This window comes from Crocuta crocuta, unplaced genomic scaffold (genome assembly GCF_008692635.1).
Source record: "Crocuta crocuta isolate KB4526 unplaced genomic scaffold, BGI_CrCroc_1.0 scaffold37, whole genome shotgun sequence".
NCBI classification, from domain to species: domain Eukaryota; kingdom Metazoa; phylum Chordata; class Mammalia; order Carnivora; family Hyaenidae; genus Crocuta; species Crocuta crocuta.
The window spans coordinates 950,462-973,698 of NW_027532040.1; the positions used below are offsets into that span (position 1 = coordinate 950,462).

General features: G+C 37.8%; 1 protein-coding gene and 1 pseudogene across 1 annotated transcript in view; both read left to right on the forward strand.

The window, feature by feature from the left end:
- The window catches only part of CDK6 (cyclin dependent kinase 6), a 251,964-nt gene that overhangs the window by 55,423 nt on the left and 173,304 nt on the right, over nt 1-23,237 (forward strand). The window contains exon 2 of the mRNA XM_077776214.1: nt 6,721-6,856. Coding sequence (XP_077632340.1) covers nt 6,721-6,856 — 136 coding nt within the window. The remainder of the gene's footprint in view (nt 1-6,720; nt 6,857-23,237) is intronic.
- On the forward strand, nt 1,007-2,399 carry LOC144241663 (ubiquitin-like modifier-activating enzyme 5 pseudogene; annotated as a pseudogene).

Consider the following 23,237-nt stretch of genomic DNA (forward strand, 5'->3'; position numbering starts at 1 on the left):
TTAATTTATATGGAAATTTTTTTGAGTGCTCCCAGACCCATAAAATAACCTCTTCTCTGCTTTTCTGATACCATAGGACACATCTTGCTCATGGATACACAGACTAAATCGAGATAAAGCATAGATGCTCTCACAATTCAAAACTAAGGTAGCTTGATGCCTAGAAGCTGAGTATGGTAGTGAGGACAGAGTTTGGGGGTGCCCTCTCACTATTTGGGGCCCGTGCTGCCTCTGTTAAGACTCACTACAAAACAAATATTGAATGCTATTTTCACTTTTCTCCTTTTTTCCTCAAGGCGTCTAGGTGGCTCAGTCGGCTAAGCCTCTGACTCTTGATTTCGGCTCAGGTCATGATCTCAGTTTCATGAGTTCAAGCCCTGCATCAGGCTCTGTGCTGACAGTGCTGCTTGGAATTCTGCCTCTCTCTCTGCCTCTCTCCTGCACTCTGTCCATCTCAAAATAAATAAACAAATATTTTTTTAAAAAGTGAAAATCTTCAGATTTCTTTGGTTAGTGAAAACAGGCATAACTAATGTAGGACTTTTCTTAAAGTGAAGTGGTATAATCCAAACTTTTGAAAATTGGGTATACCTGTATTTATAATTGTTGCTTCAGAATGCATTTCCCTATACATTATGACTAATATAACCTATTTTTTTACAGTGATAATGTTCACTAAACAAGTCAGAGTTTTGTATTTTGGTGTAGAGCAGTATTTCCCAAAATGTCTTCTTTGGAGTCCTGGCTCTGTAGGATGTTGGCTGCCAGCATTGGAACCAAAAAAGGCCTGTATCCCTCTAGGTCCTCCCAGGACCACTGCTTGCCTTGATGTCACTTGGGAATTTCTAAGGAGAAAGTAATAGGCTGCATTTTCCAAATAAAATTATAGTATCACCTTAACTGGCTGGAAAGATACAGATGACCATGGCCCGTCTCTCAGCACCGTGGGAGGCCTGTGCAAGTGACGGACACCTGGCAGAGCCATGCCCTCTCCTCTGTGCCAGCCATGGCCAAGTCCGTGGAGCTACCACAGTGGGTCGAGGAGCTGTGGCGGGGGGTGAGCGGCCTTTTCCTCCAGAAGCTGGGCCCAGAAGTGACGGATTCCAACCGTTGCGACCGCCATCCGATGATGGCATTGAAACGTGTGGGAATTGAAAGACTGCGAGGAAATCTCTACTTTTGCCGTCGCAATAGTAGGTGTTGGTGGAGTAGGTCATGTGACTGCAGAAACGCTGACAAGGTGTGGCATTGCTAAGTGGCTACTATTGAACGGGCCAGTATGAATAGACCTTTCTTCCAGCGTCATCAAGCAGAATTAAGTAAAGTCCAAGCAAGACAATATACTTTGAGGAACATTAATCCAGATGTTCTTTTTGAAGTATACAACCAAAGATTGCCATAGCAGAAAAACATTTTATGGATAGAATAAGTAATGGTGTATTAGTAGAGAGCATACCAATTGACCTAGTTTTCAGCTGTGTGGCCAGCTTTGAAGCTCGGATGACAGTCAACACAATACTTGGGCAAACCTGGATGGAGGCTGGGGCCAGTGGAAGTGCAGATTCAGAGCATATGCAACTCCTCATTCCTGGGGACTCTGCTTGTTGGGCATGTGTTCCACCACTTACCATTGTTACATATATTGGTGAAAAGGTTTTGAAATGAGAAGGTATTTGTGCAGCCAGCCTTCCTACCACTATGGGGGTGGTGGCTGGGATCTAGGTACAAAATGAGTTAAAGTTTTTGTTAAACTTTGGTACTGTTACTTTTTGCCTTGGATAAAATGCATTGCAAGATGCTGTTTTCTTACTGTGTCTGTGAATCTGTATCCTCAGTGTGTTGACAGAAATTGCTGGAAGCCAGACACCTGGGTGGCTCAGTCGGTTCAGCATCCGACTTTGCCTCAGGTCATGATCTCAAGGTTTATGAGCTCAAGCCCCGCTTCAGGTGAGCTGGAAGCCACATCCAGGTTCTGCATCTAGTGGGATTGTCTCCATGCCCCCCTACCCCACTCCTGCCCTTTGCTCACTTGTGCTCTCATTCTCTCTCAAAAATAAATAAATAAAATACATTTTAAAATATTTTTAAAAAAGAAGAAGTTGTTGAAGGCAGCAGGAAGAATATAAGAAAAAGGTCGCAGCACTGCCCAAACAGGAGGTTGTTCAAGAAGAGGAAGAGATAATACACGAAGACACTGAGTGAGGTATTGAATTGATATTTGAAGTTTCAGAAGAGGAAATTCTTCAGGTCCAGTTCCTGACTTACCTGAAGGAATTACAGTGACATCTACAATTCCCGAAAAGCAAGACGATTCTGTACCTGAGGTAACTGTAGAAGATTCTGGTGAAAGCTCAGAAGACCTCTTGGCCAAGATGAAGAATATGTACATAATGGACTGACCTGTATTTTATTTCCTGAGTTAAAGCGTATGCAACATTAATTGTTACATAATCTTTATAAAATTGTTACACTTTTTGAAAATACTGTTACCTGTTGCTTTCTCCCTTCAACTAAATCAGTCACTTTTCTAAAAACCCATGTTGCTTTCTAGTTAAGAAAACTTAGCCATTAAAATGTTTTGGCCTTTTGGTGGGAAAAAAGGACCAATTTGATGCTATATTTCTTTTCTTTCCAGTAATTCTTTGTAGTCTGTTTCCTGAGACCATGGGCAATAAAGTAGTATGTGGTTCTCAAATATAGAGGAAAGGACAGGAGGTGTAACCTATTGATTAGAGCTAGCAGACATCTATCTACTCATTGTGTTTAGAATCACTGTCTGTAAGAAAACTATCCACTACTGTTGATTTGGCCAACAGTGAATTTAGAATACTTAACCTATAAATTAAAAATATCCTCTCAAATGTTACCTGATGAAAATACAAGCTTAAATGTAGCCATTAGAAAATTTTGTAAGCCTATGAATTATATATTCAAAACAAGACAAAGGCAAATAAAAGGAAGCCTTTCTTCACAGATACAACAGATAAAGGTACTTCTGGAAGTACAAATTATTCTTTTTCTGCACTGACCAAAGGAAAAAAATCATTACATCTGTGGAATATGTATCTGTAGTCACTGTACTTTATTGAGGAGCAAAGAATAAATTTAGACTAAGTTCATCTAGATTATGCCCATTATATGGGCTACCTTCTGAATACTTCATTTTAATTTGATTCTCTAGGTAATTAGATAGGTCTCTAAATTTCCTCTGTAATAACTGGCATATATTCATTCATTGGAAGGGTATCATTTACCCTGATCATGACCATTACCTTATAAATTGATAAAGTGGTTGTCTCTTGAGTTGCATACAAATAATAGAAGCTTAGAGAGCCTTGGTTAAATACATTTCCCGTGGTTTGGAGACCAATAAAAACATGTTTGTGTAACCATTATCAGTAGGATGTTAACATGCTATGCTAATCTTCTATTAGGATGACTTTTTGCTTTGAAGATAATGAATGTCAGAATTGTATCTCTAAGGAAGAGGTGCGTAGGTGGCTCGGTTGAATGAGCATCTGACTCTTTCCTTTTTTTTTTTTTTTTTTTTTTTTTTTTNTATTTTGAGAGAGAGAGGTACAGAGAGAGGAGAGAGAGACTCCCAAGCAGGCTCCACACCTTAAGTGCAGAGCCTGATGTGATGCTCGAACCCACAAACCGTCAGGTCATGACCTGAGCCAAGGTCAAAAGTCGGATACAACTGACTGAGCCACCCAGGGGCCCCTGAGTGTCTTAATTTCTGCTCAGGTATTGATCCCAGGATTGTGGGATCGAGCTTCACACTGGCCTCCATGCTGATTGTGGAGCCTGCTTGGGATTCTCTCTCTCCCTCTGCCCCTCTACCCCACCCTCTCTCTAAAAAAAGAAAAAAAAAAAGTTAAATAAATTGTATCCCTAGGAAAGAAATGTTAGTACAAAATGAAAAATGCAATCTCCACTTATAAAATAAAGTGCTAAAAATTTATTTCAGAAAGTGCCTCCACCCAAAAATAATAGCATTTTAAGAAATAAAAAGAATTCTCTCCTTGAACCTACATGAGCCACCTTACCTAACACCATTTTTATGTAGCCTAGAAAAATAAATTAAAATTTATACAGGAATGTTAAACGCTATGCAGTGTCACACTTGTCTCTTTAAAATTCCACATTTTAGCAATTGCCAATTAAAATTAGTGCCTTTTCTCCATGGTTTATGATTTTACAGCATTTGGCATTGGCTTCCATGATCTCATCTTTGCCCATCTCTCACGTGTGGAGTCCAATCACTGCAGGTGCCATCAGTGAGTCTTTATATCTTGACGAGTGAGACAACATTGAGGAAAATAATTTGGGTGGGTTAGATGTTATTCTTGAATTGTGTCATACAAAGAGTGTTTGAAAACATGGTTTCAGTAAAGTGAAGCAACGTAACATACTGCCACGGCTGTTAGGTAACCAACAACGGTTTGGAAGCAGGTGACCTTTTGGCTCAGCAGTGTTTTATGATCATTTTATTCTCCAATATGTCCTTGTCAATTACAGACTATAAGTGCTTTAAGAACTGGAGTTACTAAAATCAATGTTGCCCTGAGACAATGATAAACAATATATTTTTTTCATGAAGGAAATGTATTAATTATAGTGGAAAATATTTTTAAAGTAATATTTAAGAAACACAGCTATAATGGTGCAGTTCCCATGTTTGTATTTGAATTTAGTACATCATTGCGGTTTTATTGTATTACAAAAATAGAAGCAGGGGTGCCTTGGTGTCTCAGTCAGTTGAGCATCTGACTCTTGATCTCGGCTCAGGTCAGGATCTGTGGTTCATGAGATTGAGGCCTTGTTGGGTTCCGCATTGATAGTGCTGAGCCTGCTTGGGATTCTCTCACTCTCTCTCTTTCAACTGGTCATGCATCCCCCCTCCCCCCTGGTCATGCACGTGCTCTCTCTCTCTCTCTCAAAATAAACATTTTTTAAAAAAGAAAAATGGAAGTGACATATAGAAAGAAGCTTCTTTTTCTTCTTCAAAAGGAAGGAAAAAGTGAAGCTGGCAAAGTATGTGGGATTAAGGGAGAGAAGATTGTTCAAAGGAGGCTATGAATAAATTGGTAGCTGCCTCACATTGCCAGACTTGAAGGGTTATTGATAAACCTCCCAGGTGTCGAAGTCATGCATGATTGCAAGCATATTTGTCATAGTGTGGCACTCATATATTAATGGCCTTATCTTTAATAAATTTATTAGGAGGTTTTACTTTATCAGAATAATTTTTTTTAGAATAACTCAGGAGTAACTTTGGGAAGACTTTGAATTTCAATTTAAAAAATCAAGTTTAGAAGTAGGTGATTAAAACTTAGAAATCATTTTAAAGTAGGTAAGTGTGAGAGGAAATTGTTGATCTTAACTGATTTTAGTTTAGATGTAGAACTTATCCTAGATTGTCCATAGTTAAAAAGTAGTGTGGATCTGGCCGTGAAGTATGTGTGGTTGGTGATGGTGGTGTTTATCCCACCAGATTTAACTTTATTATAGTGTTCTTTAGTTTATTTTAAAGGTAATTTAGATTCACAGAGAAGTACCAAATATTGTGAAGGACTCTGTTTAGCCCAGAAATGCAGTAGGGTGGCATGGTGAATCAGCTCTGCATTAAAAAATTCAAGAGGTAAAATACAAAGTAGATAATTGAGAGTCAACCCATCATTTTAGTAATGGGTTATATGCACATTTATAGTCAGTTTCTTTGAAGGGTGTGTTTATTCCGTTTTTTAAAAATGAAAGAGAAGACTATGTATAGCATTTTATTAGCCTTTTGTTAGTATTTATATTACATTCTTGTCAAATTTAGAGCTTGCTTACAGGTGGTTTGGTTAATTATTCAAGCATGAAGTGAGCATTTCATGTGTCAGATAGTATGCTCTGTGTGGCTGAAAGTAAAGAAAAATTTGTCCTTGGACTTGAAAATGCTTTTGACTACTAACAGCTTTGCTTTAAAACTTAAATTAGCTGTAGACTTATTAGCCATCCAGACTTAATTATAATGTTTGTTCATCTGTATCATTAAAGGGTGATGTAGCTTACTAAATGTAGTTTCAAATACCACCTCTCTCCAAAAAAAAAAAAGGTTAAAATTTCAGTTTTGATTAGTGTGATATTTGAAATTTTTAAACCAATGATTTATGTGCTTTCCAGGGAAATGATTTGCTTCCCCAGGATAAGAAGTCTATCTTAGAAATAAACCAAATTTCTCCACATTTCATTATCCTTATTTTCATAAGCATGATTGTAACACCTTAAATTCCAAGAAAATCTTCATTGTAGAGTCCATCATCTCCAAAGAATACTTAATCTGTCTCTAATAGTTCTTGAACTGTGAGCTAAGAAGACCATGTTTTTCCTAGGCTGCAGTTTTTTAAACTATCTCTATTGGCAGGTTCTACATAAGGTCTTAACTAAGAAAACTCTCGAAACAGACATTCTTATGCTCTAGAAGTGTTGTTTTCTCTTTGCTGCTGTGGATTTTGTCATCACTTAATGAAGTATTTCTCTCCTAAATGTCATATTGCAATTAAAGTACCAGATCTCGATAGGCAGCCTTACATATTATCACAAGGAATGATCAACGCTGCCCCTCCCCTTTTTTTAACCTACTGTGCAATCGAATTGCGGGATATATGTAAGACATACAAGTTACTTCTTTGCTTATTGCTACCTACTTAACATCTTTCTCTTTTCTTTTAGGTTGTTTGATGTATGCACAGTGTCACGAACAGACAGAGAAACCAAACTAACATTAGTGTTTGAACATGTTGATCAAGACCTGACCACTTATTTGGATAAAGTCCCAGAGCCTGGAGTGCCCACTGAAACCATAAAGGTACCAAGAATCATCTTTCTGCTTGATTAAATAGTCACACTATTATAGCTTATTAATCAATCACATTCCTTTCATATGAAAATTGCCAGGAGGGTGCCTGGCTGGCTGAGTCAGTAGAGAATGTGACTCTTGATCTTGTGGTAGTTGAGTTTAAAGCCTGCATTGGGTGTAAAGCTTACTTCAAAAAATTGCCAGAGCTAGAGCTTTTGGAACTTAATATATAGTTAAATATATCAACTGAGATGTTCATATAATGAGATATATTCTAATTCATTATTTTTAGGGTTCTGTGAAAAAACTGTTTTAGTTTTAACACATACTAAAATTATTGGAAAATATTTAGATATGCATTATCTGGCACTAACCTTAGAAGGTGTAGTGTTGTAAATACAGCTCAGTCTTTTTCTGATGATTCACAGACTCAGAGGAATGTAATTTGAAAGTTCACACATGAGCACATTGCATATTATAATTGTGTACTGACTCTAGGATGTAAATTATAATATGTAAATCTGAAATACTGCCTTTTAGGCTCTTCTTTCTCCATTTTTTTTCTGACTTATAAAACGTTTATAGGAAGCTTGAGTGCCACGTACTATCCTAAACCCTTGGGATTCAGGAATGATTTAAAACTCCTTAGACGTCAGCAAGCTACATGTGCTGTAATGACCAAATGTCCTTTCTTCCTTTAAGTCTAATGGAAAAACCTACTTAGAAAGTTTTGTTGGTCATACTTCTGTTCTGCCTAATGGAACTTCGCAGTAGATCTTTTAGGTCTACGCACATCATGTGCAGGTCTTCATGAAAGATCGTTCTGTTTATGTGAATTAAGTGACCTCACTAAACAGTCTCTTTACCTAATCATTCATTGTTGAGAAATGAGTTCTGGGATTCACCACCATTTTAGATAGTAGGGAATGGCTGGAAATAGTTTATCTTGTCTTTCAGTGAGAGCCAGTTGGTGTTGTCAGATACTGACATATTTGGAAGTTTGACATATTGAGTGATTTATTCCTTTGGTTTTAGATCGATGAAGAGTTTATGTTCCCATCTGCCTTTCATAAAAGAATATAATGCTCAGTAGTGCTCTCATTTCTTCCTGAGCAATTTCAAGAACTTGAAGGCCCTTTAAATGTAGGTGTCCCTACTTAATCTGTTTTTGGTCCTCATCTCTTCCATCCCTGTACCACTCTTTCCTCTGTACTTCTAATCCAGTTTTGTGGTTTTAGTTCTCTCCTTTCTAAGTTTGTCTAAAACTTTGTAAGTTTGTCAGCATGCAGGGCATATCCCCTTTTCATGGACTGTATGTTCTGCCAGAGTAGACTCTTAGTGTGGTTCATAATCTTCTATCTATGTAGTTCTCTTTCTAGTGCCACTTCTGTGCTTCCCCCACCAATAACCATCTGCTTAAATATCTGGCTCACCCCAGATAGTGTTTGATCAACTTTCACACCTGGATACAATCTCCTTTGTCTTACAGCACTAGTTCTACACATCTCTTCTTTGTTATATTTTCTACCTTTAATTGTGATTATTTATATCCATATTGTATCTACTCATTCATCTTTGTATCTTGACAGTCCCTACACAATGATTTATACACATAGGTACTAAATAAATAAGACACAGTGGCAACCTTTCTTCAGATATAATTATTTCAAAATTATTTTCAAATGATATCTAACATCTTAAGTATATACTGTCAAAGTAATCATCAGCTTCTTCTGATGTGATTAGTTCAAAGTTCAAAATTATTTTGAAGGGGGAGTCATTTCTTTAAGCAGCATTAGAAGATAANACACACACACACACAGCATACATTATCACCTGCATACGCAATTTGAGCTTCACATTAAATCCTCCTGGCATTAGAGGCTACTAAGTGGAATTGTTTGCCAAAAGTATTATGTAGTTAAAGTCGTTGATAAGCCAGAGTGATGCACTAAACTATGGTTTGATCAGGCAGGAGCAGAAACAAAATGGCTTAGGNTTAAATTTGAGAGAGAGAACAGATGGGGTAGGGGCAGAGAGAGAGAAGGACAGAGAGTCTGAAGTGGGCTGTGTGCTGACAACAGCGAGCCCAATGAGGGGCTCAAACTCATGAACTGTGAGATTATGACCTGAGCTGCTGTCAGACGCTTAACCTACTGAGCTGCCCAGGTAGCCTGGAGGGAGTTCTTAGGGGTGGGGGTGCAGGGGTAAGTAGGATAAGATGAGGAACAGGCAGAAAGGTGATCACCAAAGTGAGGGAGAGGAGAGGAGAGGAGTTTGGAGAGGTATCTGAGACAAGATTGATGGTAGAAGATGGGGGAGTGGTGGGGGAGGGGGAAATAGTGCTTGTGACCAGAAGGTTTTGACAAAGTGAATTGTTCTGTGGTTAATGATATATCGATGCTTTCATAGTAAATTATGAAATATTTCAGGCAGTTAATGTGTATGTCAATGGTTAATTGAACATTTTTGCTAACTTGAAGGCTAGTCATAGGACCTCTTTTGTCTTCATCTTTAGCTTTTGAAAATTTTCTGAACTATGCTATGCTAATCTACTTTTCTTCCTTATCAAACATAAATGTTTTTTTAAAATAATTTGAGTGTGTGTGATCTTTTAAGGCCATTAGTTAAAACATGAATAATCACTTAAAAGCATTATAAAACCATCTAATGTATAGTTTTAGGCCAAATACACAAATGATAGAAAATTATTTTTCGTAAAGACTTGTACTTTTGGGGGCGCCTGGGTGGCTTAGTCGGTTAAGCGTCCAACTTTCGCTTAGGTCATGATCTCGCGGTTCGTGGGTTCGAGCCCCGCGTCGGGCTCTGTGCTGACTGCCAGCTCAGAGCCTGGAGCCTGTTTCAGTCTGTGACTCCCTCTGTCTCTGGCCCTCCCCTGCTCACGCTGTCTCTCTCTCTCCTAGAAATAAATAAAACATTAAAAAAAATTAAAAAAAAAAAAAGACTTGTACTTTTGTTTTTGTGATCGACTTCTTTTTAAGAGTTGATATGCAGGGTAAATCTGCTAAGTAAAGAGGTTCTGATTAGTCGGGGTTCTGGTTAAGTGAATTTTGGAAGTGCACAGCCAGAGAACAGAAATGTTTCATTATTGTCTAGGCTTAGTTATAGGAAATCTCAATAACTAGATAACTAGATCAAGAGAATATTGTTATTATGAACAACCTATTGGGAACACAGTTGGAGTCTTATGTAGAATGTTTTGTTGTAAAAAGAGTTTTTCTGAATATACTGCTATAATTACTTATTGAATATTTATAGAGAGTTTCGTGCTAGCATTTGGAGAACACAAAAGTGAATTAGTAATGAAGCTGTTCTCAAGGACCTTATACTATAAGAGAAGAGATAAAGTGCACCCAGAAGCATGTGGTACCCATTTTCTGTGGTTATTTCAGTAGTTTAGGGTGTGTTTTCAAGTAAAAACAACAAAACTTATGAATGAGCACAATATAGCTGATTCTTTGTATTATGGAACCTAAATATTTTCTAAAATTTTCTTCAAAATCATAGATATTAGTATTGACATTGGCTTACAAGTGTCAGAACAGAACAGATTGTAAACCGTACATAGGCAGAAAATCTTAACACAAAATTGATGTAAAACAGAAAATCAAGAAAAGACCTCATATAAGATCATTTAGGCTAAAGGAATTTTCCTCAACTACCTGTCCTCTACCGTGTTTTCTGTGTCACTGTTTACCTGTCATCCACTTAAGTTCAGGGTATTCTAGTCCCTGCTAAGGACATAAATTGCAGGAAGTGAACAGTACGTGGTTAAAACTGGGATGCTCCATGGCCCCTGACTGGAAATTATAGAGCTAAAATCTTTTTGTTCAGTGCTATTTTTATCAACATGTTTGTTAGAAAAGATCCTGCGATGACTTATTTGACCTGCTTTATGTAGATCACATAATATTTTTTCTTTTTTAAAAGTTTATTTTTATATATTCTGAGAGAGAGAGAGAGTGTGTGTGTGTGTGTGTGTGTGTGTGTGTGTGCACACGTGCGAGTGGGGAAGGGCAGAGAGAGACAGGGAGACAGAATCCCAAGCAGGCTCCATGAGCTGTCAGCACAGAGCCCGACATGGGGCTCAAACTCACAAACTGTGAGATCATGACCTGTGCCGAAATCAAGAGTCCAGTAGACGCCTAACCGATTCAGCCACCTAGGCACCCTGGTAATTTTTCAAATGCATTTAAATACCACTTGTTATTAAAAAATAGAAAAGGCAGAAAAGCACCCCTGAAGCTCTAAGTATTTGTGAAGGTTGGTGGTTGGGTGAACTCACTGGGGAAAGCCTGCATTTACTGTGTGGTGGTCATGTCAGCCTTCGGCAAGGTAGGTCAAGGGTATAGGCCTGAACTGAAAATTGCCATTGAGAGGCTCATAAGAATAAAATAAAATCACTAGTGGTTCTTTCCAACATTTTAAAGTACACCTTATTCTAAAAAAATAAATAAATGCATGTATACATCCTCTGCATACTTCATCTTGAGATCTTCATCATCTCTTCTTGATTTTCTAAGATGCATCCATTCATGCTGATAATGACATTTGTGTAGAGGAGCCTGCTGACTGCTGCGCTCAGATATCAACAAATATTCACATTTTGCTTCATAGACTTAACCATTGCTGTATTTTGTTTTCCTTTTTCTACTTCAGAATGATATCTTTTGATTTTCTTTATTATGGATGAATTCAGTGCCATCTTTATTTTTATATTAGATTTGATACTGTTTTCTTGGACTTGCTGCTTAAATTTATGAGTCAATAATTGATAGTCTTATTTTTTTTAGGATTCATGATAAACTTAGAGTCTCTGTGCTTATAGAGCACTTTTCATATATGAGGGCTTTATGAGAAAAAAGGGCTTCCAGGTTTTTTTTTCTCTTTCATGCCTTTATCTGCTACATTATGAGAGGGGATCAGAAAGAAGCTGTAAATAAAATCTCCTTTCTGTTCTTTAATCATTGTAACCTCTACCCAGAGAATGAACTGTATGGCAAGATATGTATCAGGGAGCTTTCCAGGTAAAATCTGCTTTTACAGGCTTTTAAAATAGAATGCCCTCAGGGGTGCCTGGGTGGCTCAGTTCGTTGAGTATCTAACTCTTGGTTTCAGCTTAGGTCATGATCCCAGGGTCTTGAGATTGAGCTCCACATTGGGCTCTGTGCTGAGCATGGAGCCTGCTTAAGATTCTCTTTCTCTCTCCCTCTGCCCTTCTCCCCAGATCATGCTCTCCCCCACCTTTAAAAAAAAAAAAATATATATATATATATATACACACACACACACACATACATATATGTATATACATATAAAATGGAATGCCCCTCTTTTACTGAGCTTGGTACTTAGGCTTGCCTATAATAGTATAATATATTTCCTAGTATATGATCTGGCTTCTCCACATCATATAAACTTTTTAAGAACTTAGTATCATTCTTTGGACATTCTATGCATGTAACATATCTGATGAATTTGGCAATATAATTTCACAAGTATAAATTCGAGGCACTGAAAGATCAATTAGAAAAGATCAGTTGCCTCTCCAAAATAAAATAGGGTTCTTTTATCTCAAGACCATATGGCCCCTCTGTATGACTCAATCTTGGAGTAAAAAATTAAATTTTTTATGTATTTCTGTGATAAATGAATTCTATAGGGCTTGAGAAGGCCAAAAAGCTCAAGGTTTATGTGTCTGGGTCATTTTCTCTTTGAATTAGATTTCATTTTATCTTCAATTGAATGTTTCTTACAGATTTCTGTTGGTTGTACTCTTTTCATTGGGAGATAAAATATACTATTAGGTTTATTTTACAAAACCCAGACTTCATAGGCTGACACACACTCTTAATAGCACCTGTTTTGTGCCTCTGGGAAATATCTGTGTTCATGAATAATATCTGATTGCAGTAAACAGTGGCTCTGGTGTCAGTATGGGATGCCCAGGGCCGATTCATCTTTCTCCATCTGACATAATGCAAAGTGACTGATGGGTCCCCCTCCAACTGCAGATGAGGAAAGTCTCTCAGACCCTTCTCTCCTCTCACCCCGAAAGGAATCAAGCCATCGCCCCTCTCAGCTCCTGGTGGTCTACACTTTGCCTGAATTATGAGCAGGTGATTTGTCTCATCTTTGCAGGACACAGAGCAAATTAACATGAAAATATCGCTTCTCAGAAAACAAGGCAGGCTTGAATGCCCTGTCGCTGCTGGTCATTAGCCATCTGCCACCGACACTCATACTCTGTTTATCACATTTGAAATTCAGAGCAGATGTTGCATAATAAGGTGATCCCAAAAACAAGGCAAGAAATTCAAAGAACACATATTCTACAATAACGATAAGGATCCTGGAAGGACATTTTTTTTCCATCTAATATCATGGCTGGACTAATTGACTAGACCATGTTTTTTAAAACACACATGCATACACACATCTGTCCTAGTGTTTAATGCTGCTTTTTGTGTAACGTGAAATAATTTTAAAAGAAAATGCATATGTGAAAGATGCCTGAGAGGACTGTTAAACAAAATTAATTTTAATAAGCAAAGCAGAATGTCGTATTAAGACGAGTTCTGCTGCAAAGGACCTCAAAGGCCAGTCATGCTGTTGTTGATTTTCACTCTGAGATGAGCCTCGATTTACAGCAATTTAACTTCAGATAGTTCACTCTTGTAGTATAGTTGGATCACTCAGGGCTCATGGCTCACCAGTGCTGTTTCCCAGACAGTTAATTTTCTACTTAGTACCTAATATCTTATGCTCCCTATTCCCTTTCCCTCTGCTGCTATTCCCCCATCACCCACTGTCACCACACCCCACTCTCCACACACTTCGCTTTCCTGGGTTCTGCATAGCTCTACCCCAGCCCCCTCTTCTATCCCTGGCTTTGGGCTCTTTCCAGCCTGAGTCCTAGGAGTCTTTTATTTTAGTTCCACTATCCTTCCACACTGATGTAGTATTTTACAGGACTGGCTATTATGATGTTTCATCTAATCAATGTAAGCCCATTCTAGACCCTTATTATGCCATATAAAAAAGCACATCATTCACGGTATATGAACCATGGTGCTTGGAGGCATTCAATTTTTTTAAAAAATAGGCATCTGGACTGTCATCAGGAGTACAACCTAGATTATAGTTTTGGTATTTTTTTCCTGTAGAAAGTCAGCTTTGAATATAGTCTTTTGACTCCAAAGAAATGTTTTCTTCACACAAACCACACCCTTACATATGTATGTGCCCCCCTCCATACACACACACACACACACACACACACACACACACACACACACACAGAATTTGGGATATTCTTTTTTTTTTAATGTTTTTTATTTGTTTCTGAGAGACAGAGGGAGAGAGAGAGACAGTATGAGCAGGGGAGGGTCAGAGAGAGGGAGAACACAGAATCTGAAACAGGCTCCAGGCTCTGAGCTGTCAGCACAGAGCCCGACGCGGGGCTCGAACCCATGAACCGTGAGATCATGACCTGAGCAGAAGTTGGTCGCTCAACTGACTGAGCCACCCAGGCGCCCCTGGGATATTCTTAAGAGGAACAGCAGCACTATTGCTATCAGAAAGAGGTAAGCATCCGTTCTGAGTGTAGTAGCAGAGTGTCACCACAGTTGGCCATTGACTCCAGTAGGAGAGAGCATCAGAAGGAAGTGAGTCAACATTGCGTTTTCCCCAAATTTAGGGGGAAATATGGAGTGTATGAGCTATAAGTATGTGGTAACTTTTAATAACTCAAGGAACTTCTTTAGAGAGAACATATTTACATAGTCTAGATTTTGAGGATTCTCCCAGAACCAAATACTTAGGCAATTTCCCAAGCCCTGTAATAGCTGAAAATATCAGAAGAAAAAGGACAGAATTATGCAAATACATGATTATCTGAAACTATGTAATAACAGACTATAACAGAATTATTTAGTGNCTAAAAGGAAATAGAGGTTAAAAAAAAAAATCTGGTGTCTTTCTAAAGGTACTTTAAGACTGACTCACTAAAATAAATAATACTGACTCACTAAAGTAAGCATGTGACACTTTGATCAAACTAATAACAGGTAAGTTGGAATCTCTTTAGAAAATGCTTCTTCACCTTAGGCATTGAATCTGTTTATAGAGCCCATTAAAAAGTTGCAGGCATTGTATACTCAGTCTGTATCACCATGGTGACACATAGCAAAGTGATGCTCTGCATAGAGGAGGGATATTCCTCATCTAAATTTAGCACGTGCCTAAGCTCCCTTGTTATAGTCTTTTTTCTGGCTCTCTTCCTCTAAATGTTGGAACGTTCAAGGCTTCTCCCCCAGCCCTCTTTTCTTCACTGTCTGTACTTTCTGGTTTGGTGATGTCACTCAGCCCAGACTTCAGATATCATATATCCTGTAGCCTGACCTCTACCCTGTGCTCTAAATACATTATAGTCAGTCAGCCATTTGATATCTCATCACCAAAAGATTGCCTAAGAATTCTCTTTCCAATTGAAGCCTTCCCCATCTGCCCCATTGTTTGAACCCCAAACCTAGACATTATTCTTGACTTCCTGCTTTCCTTCAGTTTCTTCATCTAATCCAATCTAATCTTCATCCACGTATTTTTGGCTTTATCCCCCCAAAATATCCCCAGTCCAACTAGTTTTCAGTATCTTTATTGCTAAAGCTCTAGTCAAACCCATCAAACCCACTTCCTAACTCAGCACACTGTCTTCTAGTCTTGCGTGCTATATAGATCATCCTCTTTATAACAACCAGAGGGACTTTACTAAAACATGAACCAAAGTGTTAACACTTTTCTCCAGTGGTTTCCTATGACCTGTAGAATAAAATCAAAAGTCCTACATGATCTAGGGCTCTTTCTTCCTACACCCTCCAGATTACAATCTGCCTCCACCCTGCTCCTGGTTCACTGTTCGTTGGCCACACCTGCTTTCTTTCTGTTCTTTCCCTGTGCTTCCAGCTCAGTGTATGTGCTGACTGTTCATGCTGTTTGGAATGTTCCATGCCTCTCCCTCCCACATTATCCTATTTCACCTTCTTCATAACACTTAGCTGAAATTATTTCATTCATTTTTTATGGGTACTTATCTTTCCCAACTGGAAGGTAAAAGCTTTGAAGTCAGGGCTCTATTTAGTTTATTGCACTTATCCCCAGTATCAGCCAACCGTCTAGAATATAAGGGACACTCAGAAATACATGTTGATAACTATACTATGGTGTTTACTTTATCAACCTTCTAATTCTGAAATGTAGGAATCAATATTCCTGTTGTACAGTGAGTAAATTGTACTTCAGGGATAGATTTTATATTTATAAGTAAATATACATACATACATGCCTAGAAAAATAAGCTAATATAATATGTCCTGTCTCCACATATCCACTTTTGCTTTCACATACAGCTCTTTATGGTGGGGAAGGACACTGGGATTATCCATATTGTAACTAAGGATTTGCTTTTATCAGCTTGGTTTGGACATAGTCTAAAACCAATAACCGATCTCCACTAGAACTATAGAGCATTTTCTCTGCTCATATAGTACTGACTTAACAAAATTCCAGATATTATCCTCTTTCAATGTTGGATTCTGTTAAATATATTTTATGTGAAAGCTGGGAAATGAAGTCCAATGAAGACAGTGATTGATGCTGTGAATCCTCGACCCTATTCTCATCTCCCAGGGAGATATATCTAAAAGACAATTCAATAGTTACACCTTTTTTTTTTAATTTGAAGATAAATTTTCCATAAAGATCTCATCAGCACCGTGTGCAAAAGTTCTTCCCCATCCCCACTGGGAAAAGTAGCAGCTTCAAAGAGTTAAGTTACTCTTAAAAATCTAATTAAAATAAACACTCTCCTTTCCTTACTCATTTGGATTTGTATCATTCTTATCCAGAAATCTCAGATACTCATATGCATTACAGAGTTTGGAAGTTAAGAAAGTACCCTTCTTCGGGCACCTAGGTGGCTCAGTTGGTTAAGCGTCTGACTTCAACTCAAATCATAATCTCACAGTTCGTGAGTTTGAGCCCTGCATCAGGGTCTGTGGTGACAGCTCGGAGCCTGGAGCCTGTTTTAGATTTTGTGTCTACCTCTCTGTCTCTCTGCCCCTCCTCCCTCTCGTGTTCTGTCTCTCTCACTCTCTCAAAAATAAATAAACATTAAAAAAAAATTTAAGGGATGCCTGGGTGGCTCAGTCGGTTGAACATCCAACTTATGTTCAGGTCATGGCCTCACAGTTTGTGAGTTCAAGCCCCGCGTCAGGCTCTGTGCTGACAGCTCAGAACCTGGAGCCTGCTTAGGATTCTGTATCCTCCTCTCTCTGTCCCTCCCCTGCTCACACGTCTCTCTCTGTCTCTCAAAAAAATAATAAATGTTAAAAAAAAATTGTTTTAATTGAAAAAAGAAAGGACCATTCTTCTAGAGTACTTGCTAACAATTTACAATTACTATATTTTAAATTAGTGAAAGGCCTGTAGAAAAGGTAGCCAAGAGTTATCTAAGGTGGTATTTTATTCCTCATTCCTAAGCAAGGTGGAAAGGATCTATCAATCCTTTCACTGCAGTTAAAAAAACTCTTTCTTGGCTCTAGTGAATATTTGTTGAATGAATACTGCTTTCACAAACACTTCTGTCATAAAAACCTGAAAGCCCTATAGAGGCAGTCATAAGAATCAAATACCTCCAGTGTATGAATAATTGTTCTGAGTCTTCTCATTCTGCTCTTCCTCATCATCATTCTCAAAGAGCAAAGTTCTTCAAAGATTGACTCCAGTGGAATATCTAATAAGGAGAGTTTGACCTAAATTTGGGCTTACCTATCTAAATCAGAGCGTGATGCCAAGCATCTGGGTACTGTGACACTTGAAATGTTAGGAAGTTAAAGATAATTCTTTAAATATTAGAAATAGTCAAGTATAAATCTGATCCTAAAAACTCTGGCTAGTACAATACGGTGGTAAGCCTAATAATTTAGATGCCTGGAAAATATACTAAACCCAACAAATTCTGCAAAATATAAGTTCCATCTAATAAAGGGTAATTACATTAGGTAAGCGTGATGCTCTGTGTTTCTAAGTGTGGTCACGAATCACCTACAGAACCACTGCCCTGGAGTGCTCATTTAAAACAAAAGTCCTGCCCTAACCAATTTCCCAAACAAATCTCGAATCTCGGGAGGCAGTTTCTAATAAGTACCCTCGTGTGATGCTTATGGACAACTACAGTTTAAAAAATACTCTCTTCCAGTGTGACATAGGACAGGACTGGAATGGGGAATGGAGTACATTCTCAGATGACTCAAACCTCTGGAGTATTTGCTTGCCGTGCATGGGTAACCCCAGCAACCAGAAGGTTCAGATCTAAGTCCAGGTGAAGTCAGGTGTGGCATTTAACTAAAGTCGCTCATACACCCACTTTTTTTAAAGTTTGTTTATTTATTTTGAGAGAGAGCATAAGTGGAGGGGAAGAGTGGGGGACAATCACGAAAAATCCCAAGCCCAAGCAGGCTCTGTGCTGTCAGTGCAGAGCCCAATGGAAGGCTCGAACTCACAAACCAGGAGATTATGACCTGAGCCGAAGTTGGACACTTAATCAACTAAGCCACCCAGGCACCCCCACAACATTTTTTTTGTTTTGTTTTAAATTTTTTAATGTTTATTTTTGAAAGAGACAGAGCATGAGGGGAGAAGGGGCAGAAAGAAAGAGGGAGGCACATTATCTGAAACAGGCTCCAGGCTTCAAGCTGTCAGCACAGAGCCTGAAGCAGGACTCAAACTTGGGATCTGTGAGATCATGACCTAGGCTGAAGTTGGACACCCAAACGATGGAGCCACCCAGGTGCCCCAACACAACACTTGTTTTAAAACTGAGGTTTTATTCCTTAAGATGTCCAGTTGACAAATGCTAACTCATTAATATACATTAAAGAGAAGACAATTAGGAATATAGGAGAATTCTAACTAGAATTCTTAAGCCAGCCTGAAATCTTCTTTAAAAAAAAATGTTAATGACACATCATGATCTGACTTTGAAAGATGCTTTTTGTTTCATTTCACATATGTTTTCACAGTTCTCTGTGGTCTTAAATTTGTAAGCTATTACCAGTTTAGTAAGTATCCCTGGTTCAGAATTCCTAACCCTATTTTATAGATAAGGAAGCAGAGCCATGTGAAAACTAGGTGGATGATAGTTTCTTAGCACTGACACCAGTGTCAAGCACAGTATCCAGGTACTCTCTTGGAGGCCCATGTATTAGAAACAATTAGTGCTCAGAATTTCTCCCAGCTATCATTCTGAGCTTTCCACAAATACAAGCTAGTAGCTTTGTTTTTTATATTTACCACTGCTCTCTGCTATCCCTAACCATACTTGTTCATTTTTCCTTTCTTGGACAAAACCAAAGAAATATTTATCATTCTATTCTAGTATAGTCATACCACTTTTAGATTGGAAAGCTAAAACAGAACAAAGCAGGAAATTGGGGACCACGGGGCATAGGAAGTTGCACTATGATTGAAGTTTGGGAACTGACATTAAAGGTTAATTAAGTCTTCATTGAGCAATCAGATATTGATTGATCTGGAAACAGTTATCCCCAGTTTAAGGTGTTCTTTGGATATGGTTAGTATAAAATGAACACTTGAAGTGCTCCTTGTTGACATTTTAATTTCACTTATATATCACTTTTTAATGTTCAAATCTGGAACTGAGAAATTCACATCACCCATAGCTGAAGACCTGAAGTGTTTGTTGAAACTAATTTGGTGGAAAGGCTGTAGGCAAGGGACTTGCCTCCTTCTGCCCCCTCCTATGAAAATATATTCCTGTCAGCTAGATGGGGAACAAGAAAGGGAAGAAATAAGTTGGGGTGGTAACAAGAGAAGAATTAATTGAATAGATCCTCAGGAAAAAGGAGAAATTTAAAACCTCAACAATCCCCCCAAAAAGTAGCTCTTTAAAAAGCATGTGATTATGTTGAACACAAGTATCTGAAACATTATGTTACTCTTATTCCCCTATTATGATTATTACCCCAATCATGGCAGTTTATCTTGTAAACCTAAGTTCTTTAATATTTCAACCAGATATTAAAGATTGGTTGATTCATGTCTTCAGTGCAAAACTATATGAATGCCAATAAACGACATAGAAGGACAAAAGTATTGGTTAAGTTTTATCTTTAATATCATCTGTTCTAAATGTGGCTACTGTATGAATGGCCCTTGATATGCATCTCATCATTGCTGTAAGGCCTTGATCGAAAACACTTAGGAACTGGGAAGAAAGTGAAATATAAATTACATGAGAATGAATTAAGAAAAGAGTTGCATTTTGGTATCCTCCCAAGCAGAGAGATTTATGAAAGCATCACACACCGAGAGAAAGGACTTCTTTCCTTTTCTGTTTCAATTCTACCGTCACTTTCACCACCACAGTTTCTCAGGACCTTCTTACTTTATTTATCACTAAGTTCCATAATTAACATATGGTTCATGTTATTGATTTCTCAGGTTTCAAAGTAAAATAAATTGAGCTTTCTTCCACATTTAGAATATACAGTTTTTTTAAGGAACTCTAAACAAAGACACGCATTATTTGTAAGTCAGAGAGCAGCTGCCAGAAAACAGAAAATTAGGAATGGAGTCATGGGTGAAATAATGGAGATACTGTTCAGAGGTAACCCTTTGTACAGCAGGAAATTTTCCTTAGAAAAGAGACAGCTGAGTTTGCTTGTAAATTTTGCTAGAAACAGGCCTGATTTAGTAACATTTAGTGCTGGTTAGGAGGCTGAAGACAGCATTTTCAGCTTTGGATACCAAGCAAGTGCCCTCTTTTATGGTTTTGTATAAAGTCTAAACACTTTATAGTTTCAAAAGGCATGTGTGTATAGGAGGGTCGCTATTAATTTTTTAATGAATAGAATAATATGAAGCAAATACCAGATCTGGGAGTAGAGTTTTTTAAGCAAAACACTGTAGACATTATCACAAAGGAAAATATTCATAGATTAGACTATAAAAAATTTAAACTTAAGTAAATAAATTAAAAGGCAAATTAAGTATTTACAAAAATATGACAAAGGTTTAGTATCCTTAACATATAAAAAGCTTTTATAATCCAATAAGAAGATTACCCAGTTTAGATATGGGTAAGATATGAACAGAAGTTATAAAGAAATACATATACACAGGATGGCTGAAAGATAGGTAGGGGAAATACTCAGTCTTACAGATAATCAGAGAAATACACATTAAAAATCAGAATGTACCATGATTAAATTAATTATGAAAATTTATCTAATAGAATGATTTTTGTAAAAAAAAATCATATTTTTGAAGAATGATTGCCTAAAGAGAGACAAGCTCCAAACTGTTTATATCATATGATCCTAATTTTGAAATCTATCTCAAGTACATGTATACACAACTAGAAGGAAATATACTAAAATACTACTAGTGTGTACCTCTTTTGAGATATTACGGGTTGTTTACATTTATGGTTTGGAGTGAGCATGTCCTACTACTACATTAAGCCAGATGAATTGCCAGGAGTCGACTGATTTTGCCTTAGAAAAATAGAAATTTCTTATGATTCAACCTCTAATATTCTTAAAATCTGACAAAAGGGTATTTTAGTGGGGAATACACTCTGTGACAGAGAGGTTGAAAGTTCTCACATCTCAATCTTTTCTTTATATCCCAACATAAGAATTAACAACACGGTATCATTTTCTTTGCTGTTAGACAACATAATAAGACAGATATTATGAAATAATCACACTATACACATTAAAACATTTATAGTACATGCTTATTGATGCTGATGTTCATAAAATGCCAAATGTTGAAAGAATAGAAAAAAATGTAATAAGTTTTCTAATAAGACTTACACCATTGTTATTATCTCCTTTAATCTTACTGTCATTTTACCGTTAAATAGTGTAATTGGGCTATGGAGGAATTTCACTTGATTGTAAATGGAGGTAATTACTGGTGAGTAGTAAACTCTATAGAATAAAGTTATAAGCCATATTTTTGCTACAGTGACAGGCATAGGTGTGTATTTCTTTAATGCACATTAAATGTTTTTACTATTTTTTACTTGAAATCAACTTTTAGTCTTCTTGTTAAAATGAGCTCATAACATTTACATTATATAGTGAAGCAAACGCTTTTTCAATTATTTTTAACGTTTATTTATTTTTTGAGACAGAGAGAGACAGAGCACGAGCTGGGGAGGGGCAGAGAGAGAGAGGGAGACACAGAATCTGAAACAGGCTCTAGGCTCTGAGCTGTCAGCACAGAGCCCTGTGCGAGGCTTAAACCCATGGACCGCGAGATCGTGACCAGAGCGGAAGTCGGACACTTAACCGACTGAGGTCCCAGGCGCCCCAAGCAAAGGGTTTTTCAGACATTTGTTATTCTGTACCTGCTAAAAAAAACAAACCAAACAAACAAAAAAAGACCATGTTTTTCAAACTCTGGATTGCCTGTATAGGAAGATTACCCACAAATAGATAAGATATTATGAATGCAAAATTAGTTTCATGTAAGGCTTTCGATGTCTTTGCAGTTTTTCCTGAAGTAAGATATTCAATTTGAGACTCAGTGCTAACAGCATCTTTGGAACATGTAATCGCCCTTAAAATAACATAAATAACTCCTCTGTCCACTCAAGACACCCTATATTTCTTCTAAGTTAAAGGAGGGGGAAAAGGGGGAAAAGTGACACCAGATGGAATTAGGATGCATGTTTATTATTTTCTGAACTTTTTTTGGGGGGGGGTGGGCTTCTCTTTAAAGTCTGTCATCCCTTCCTATTGTACTCCTTTTGAACATAAGAAGATGAAAATAGACTCGTGTGGGAGATAGTAATTGAAAATTGTTAAGGATACATCATTTACAGAAAGGTAAATACCTGCAGCTTTGGTAGTCCCCTTGTTAAATTTAGAAAACTGACATCACCAAACAATGTCTTCAGAATAGCTTTTATCCCAGACTGAATCATCTATCTATACATTAGGTGACATTTGCTGTGTTCCAACTTAGCCCTGTGAGCCCTAAGCCATTAAACCAAATATTCTTAAGATGGAGGCAACACACCCTAGATAATAACGCAAAGCACTGCATAGGAGAGAATCTCATTTCACACCGACAGAAACCACTGAGCTTTCTTTCCTCCAGCCAAAATAACAAAGTCCTAGCTTCTGGTGATTGATGAGCATGTTGCCAGGGGAAATGGACTGGAAAATCATCGCCTTGTCTTTTACTTGCCACAGGAAAGCCATAACAGAGATCTCTATTCTTCTTGTTCTGATAAGAGGCCTAACGAAGCATCCAGAAGGACTGGGAAGCCTGG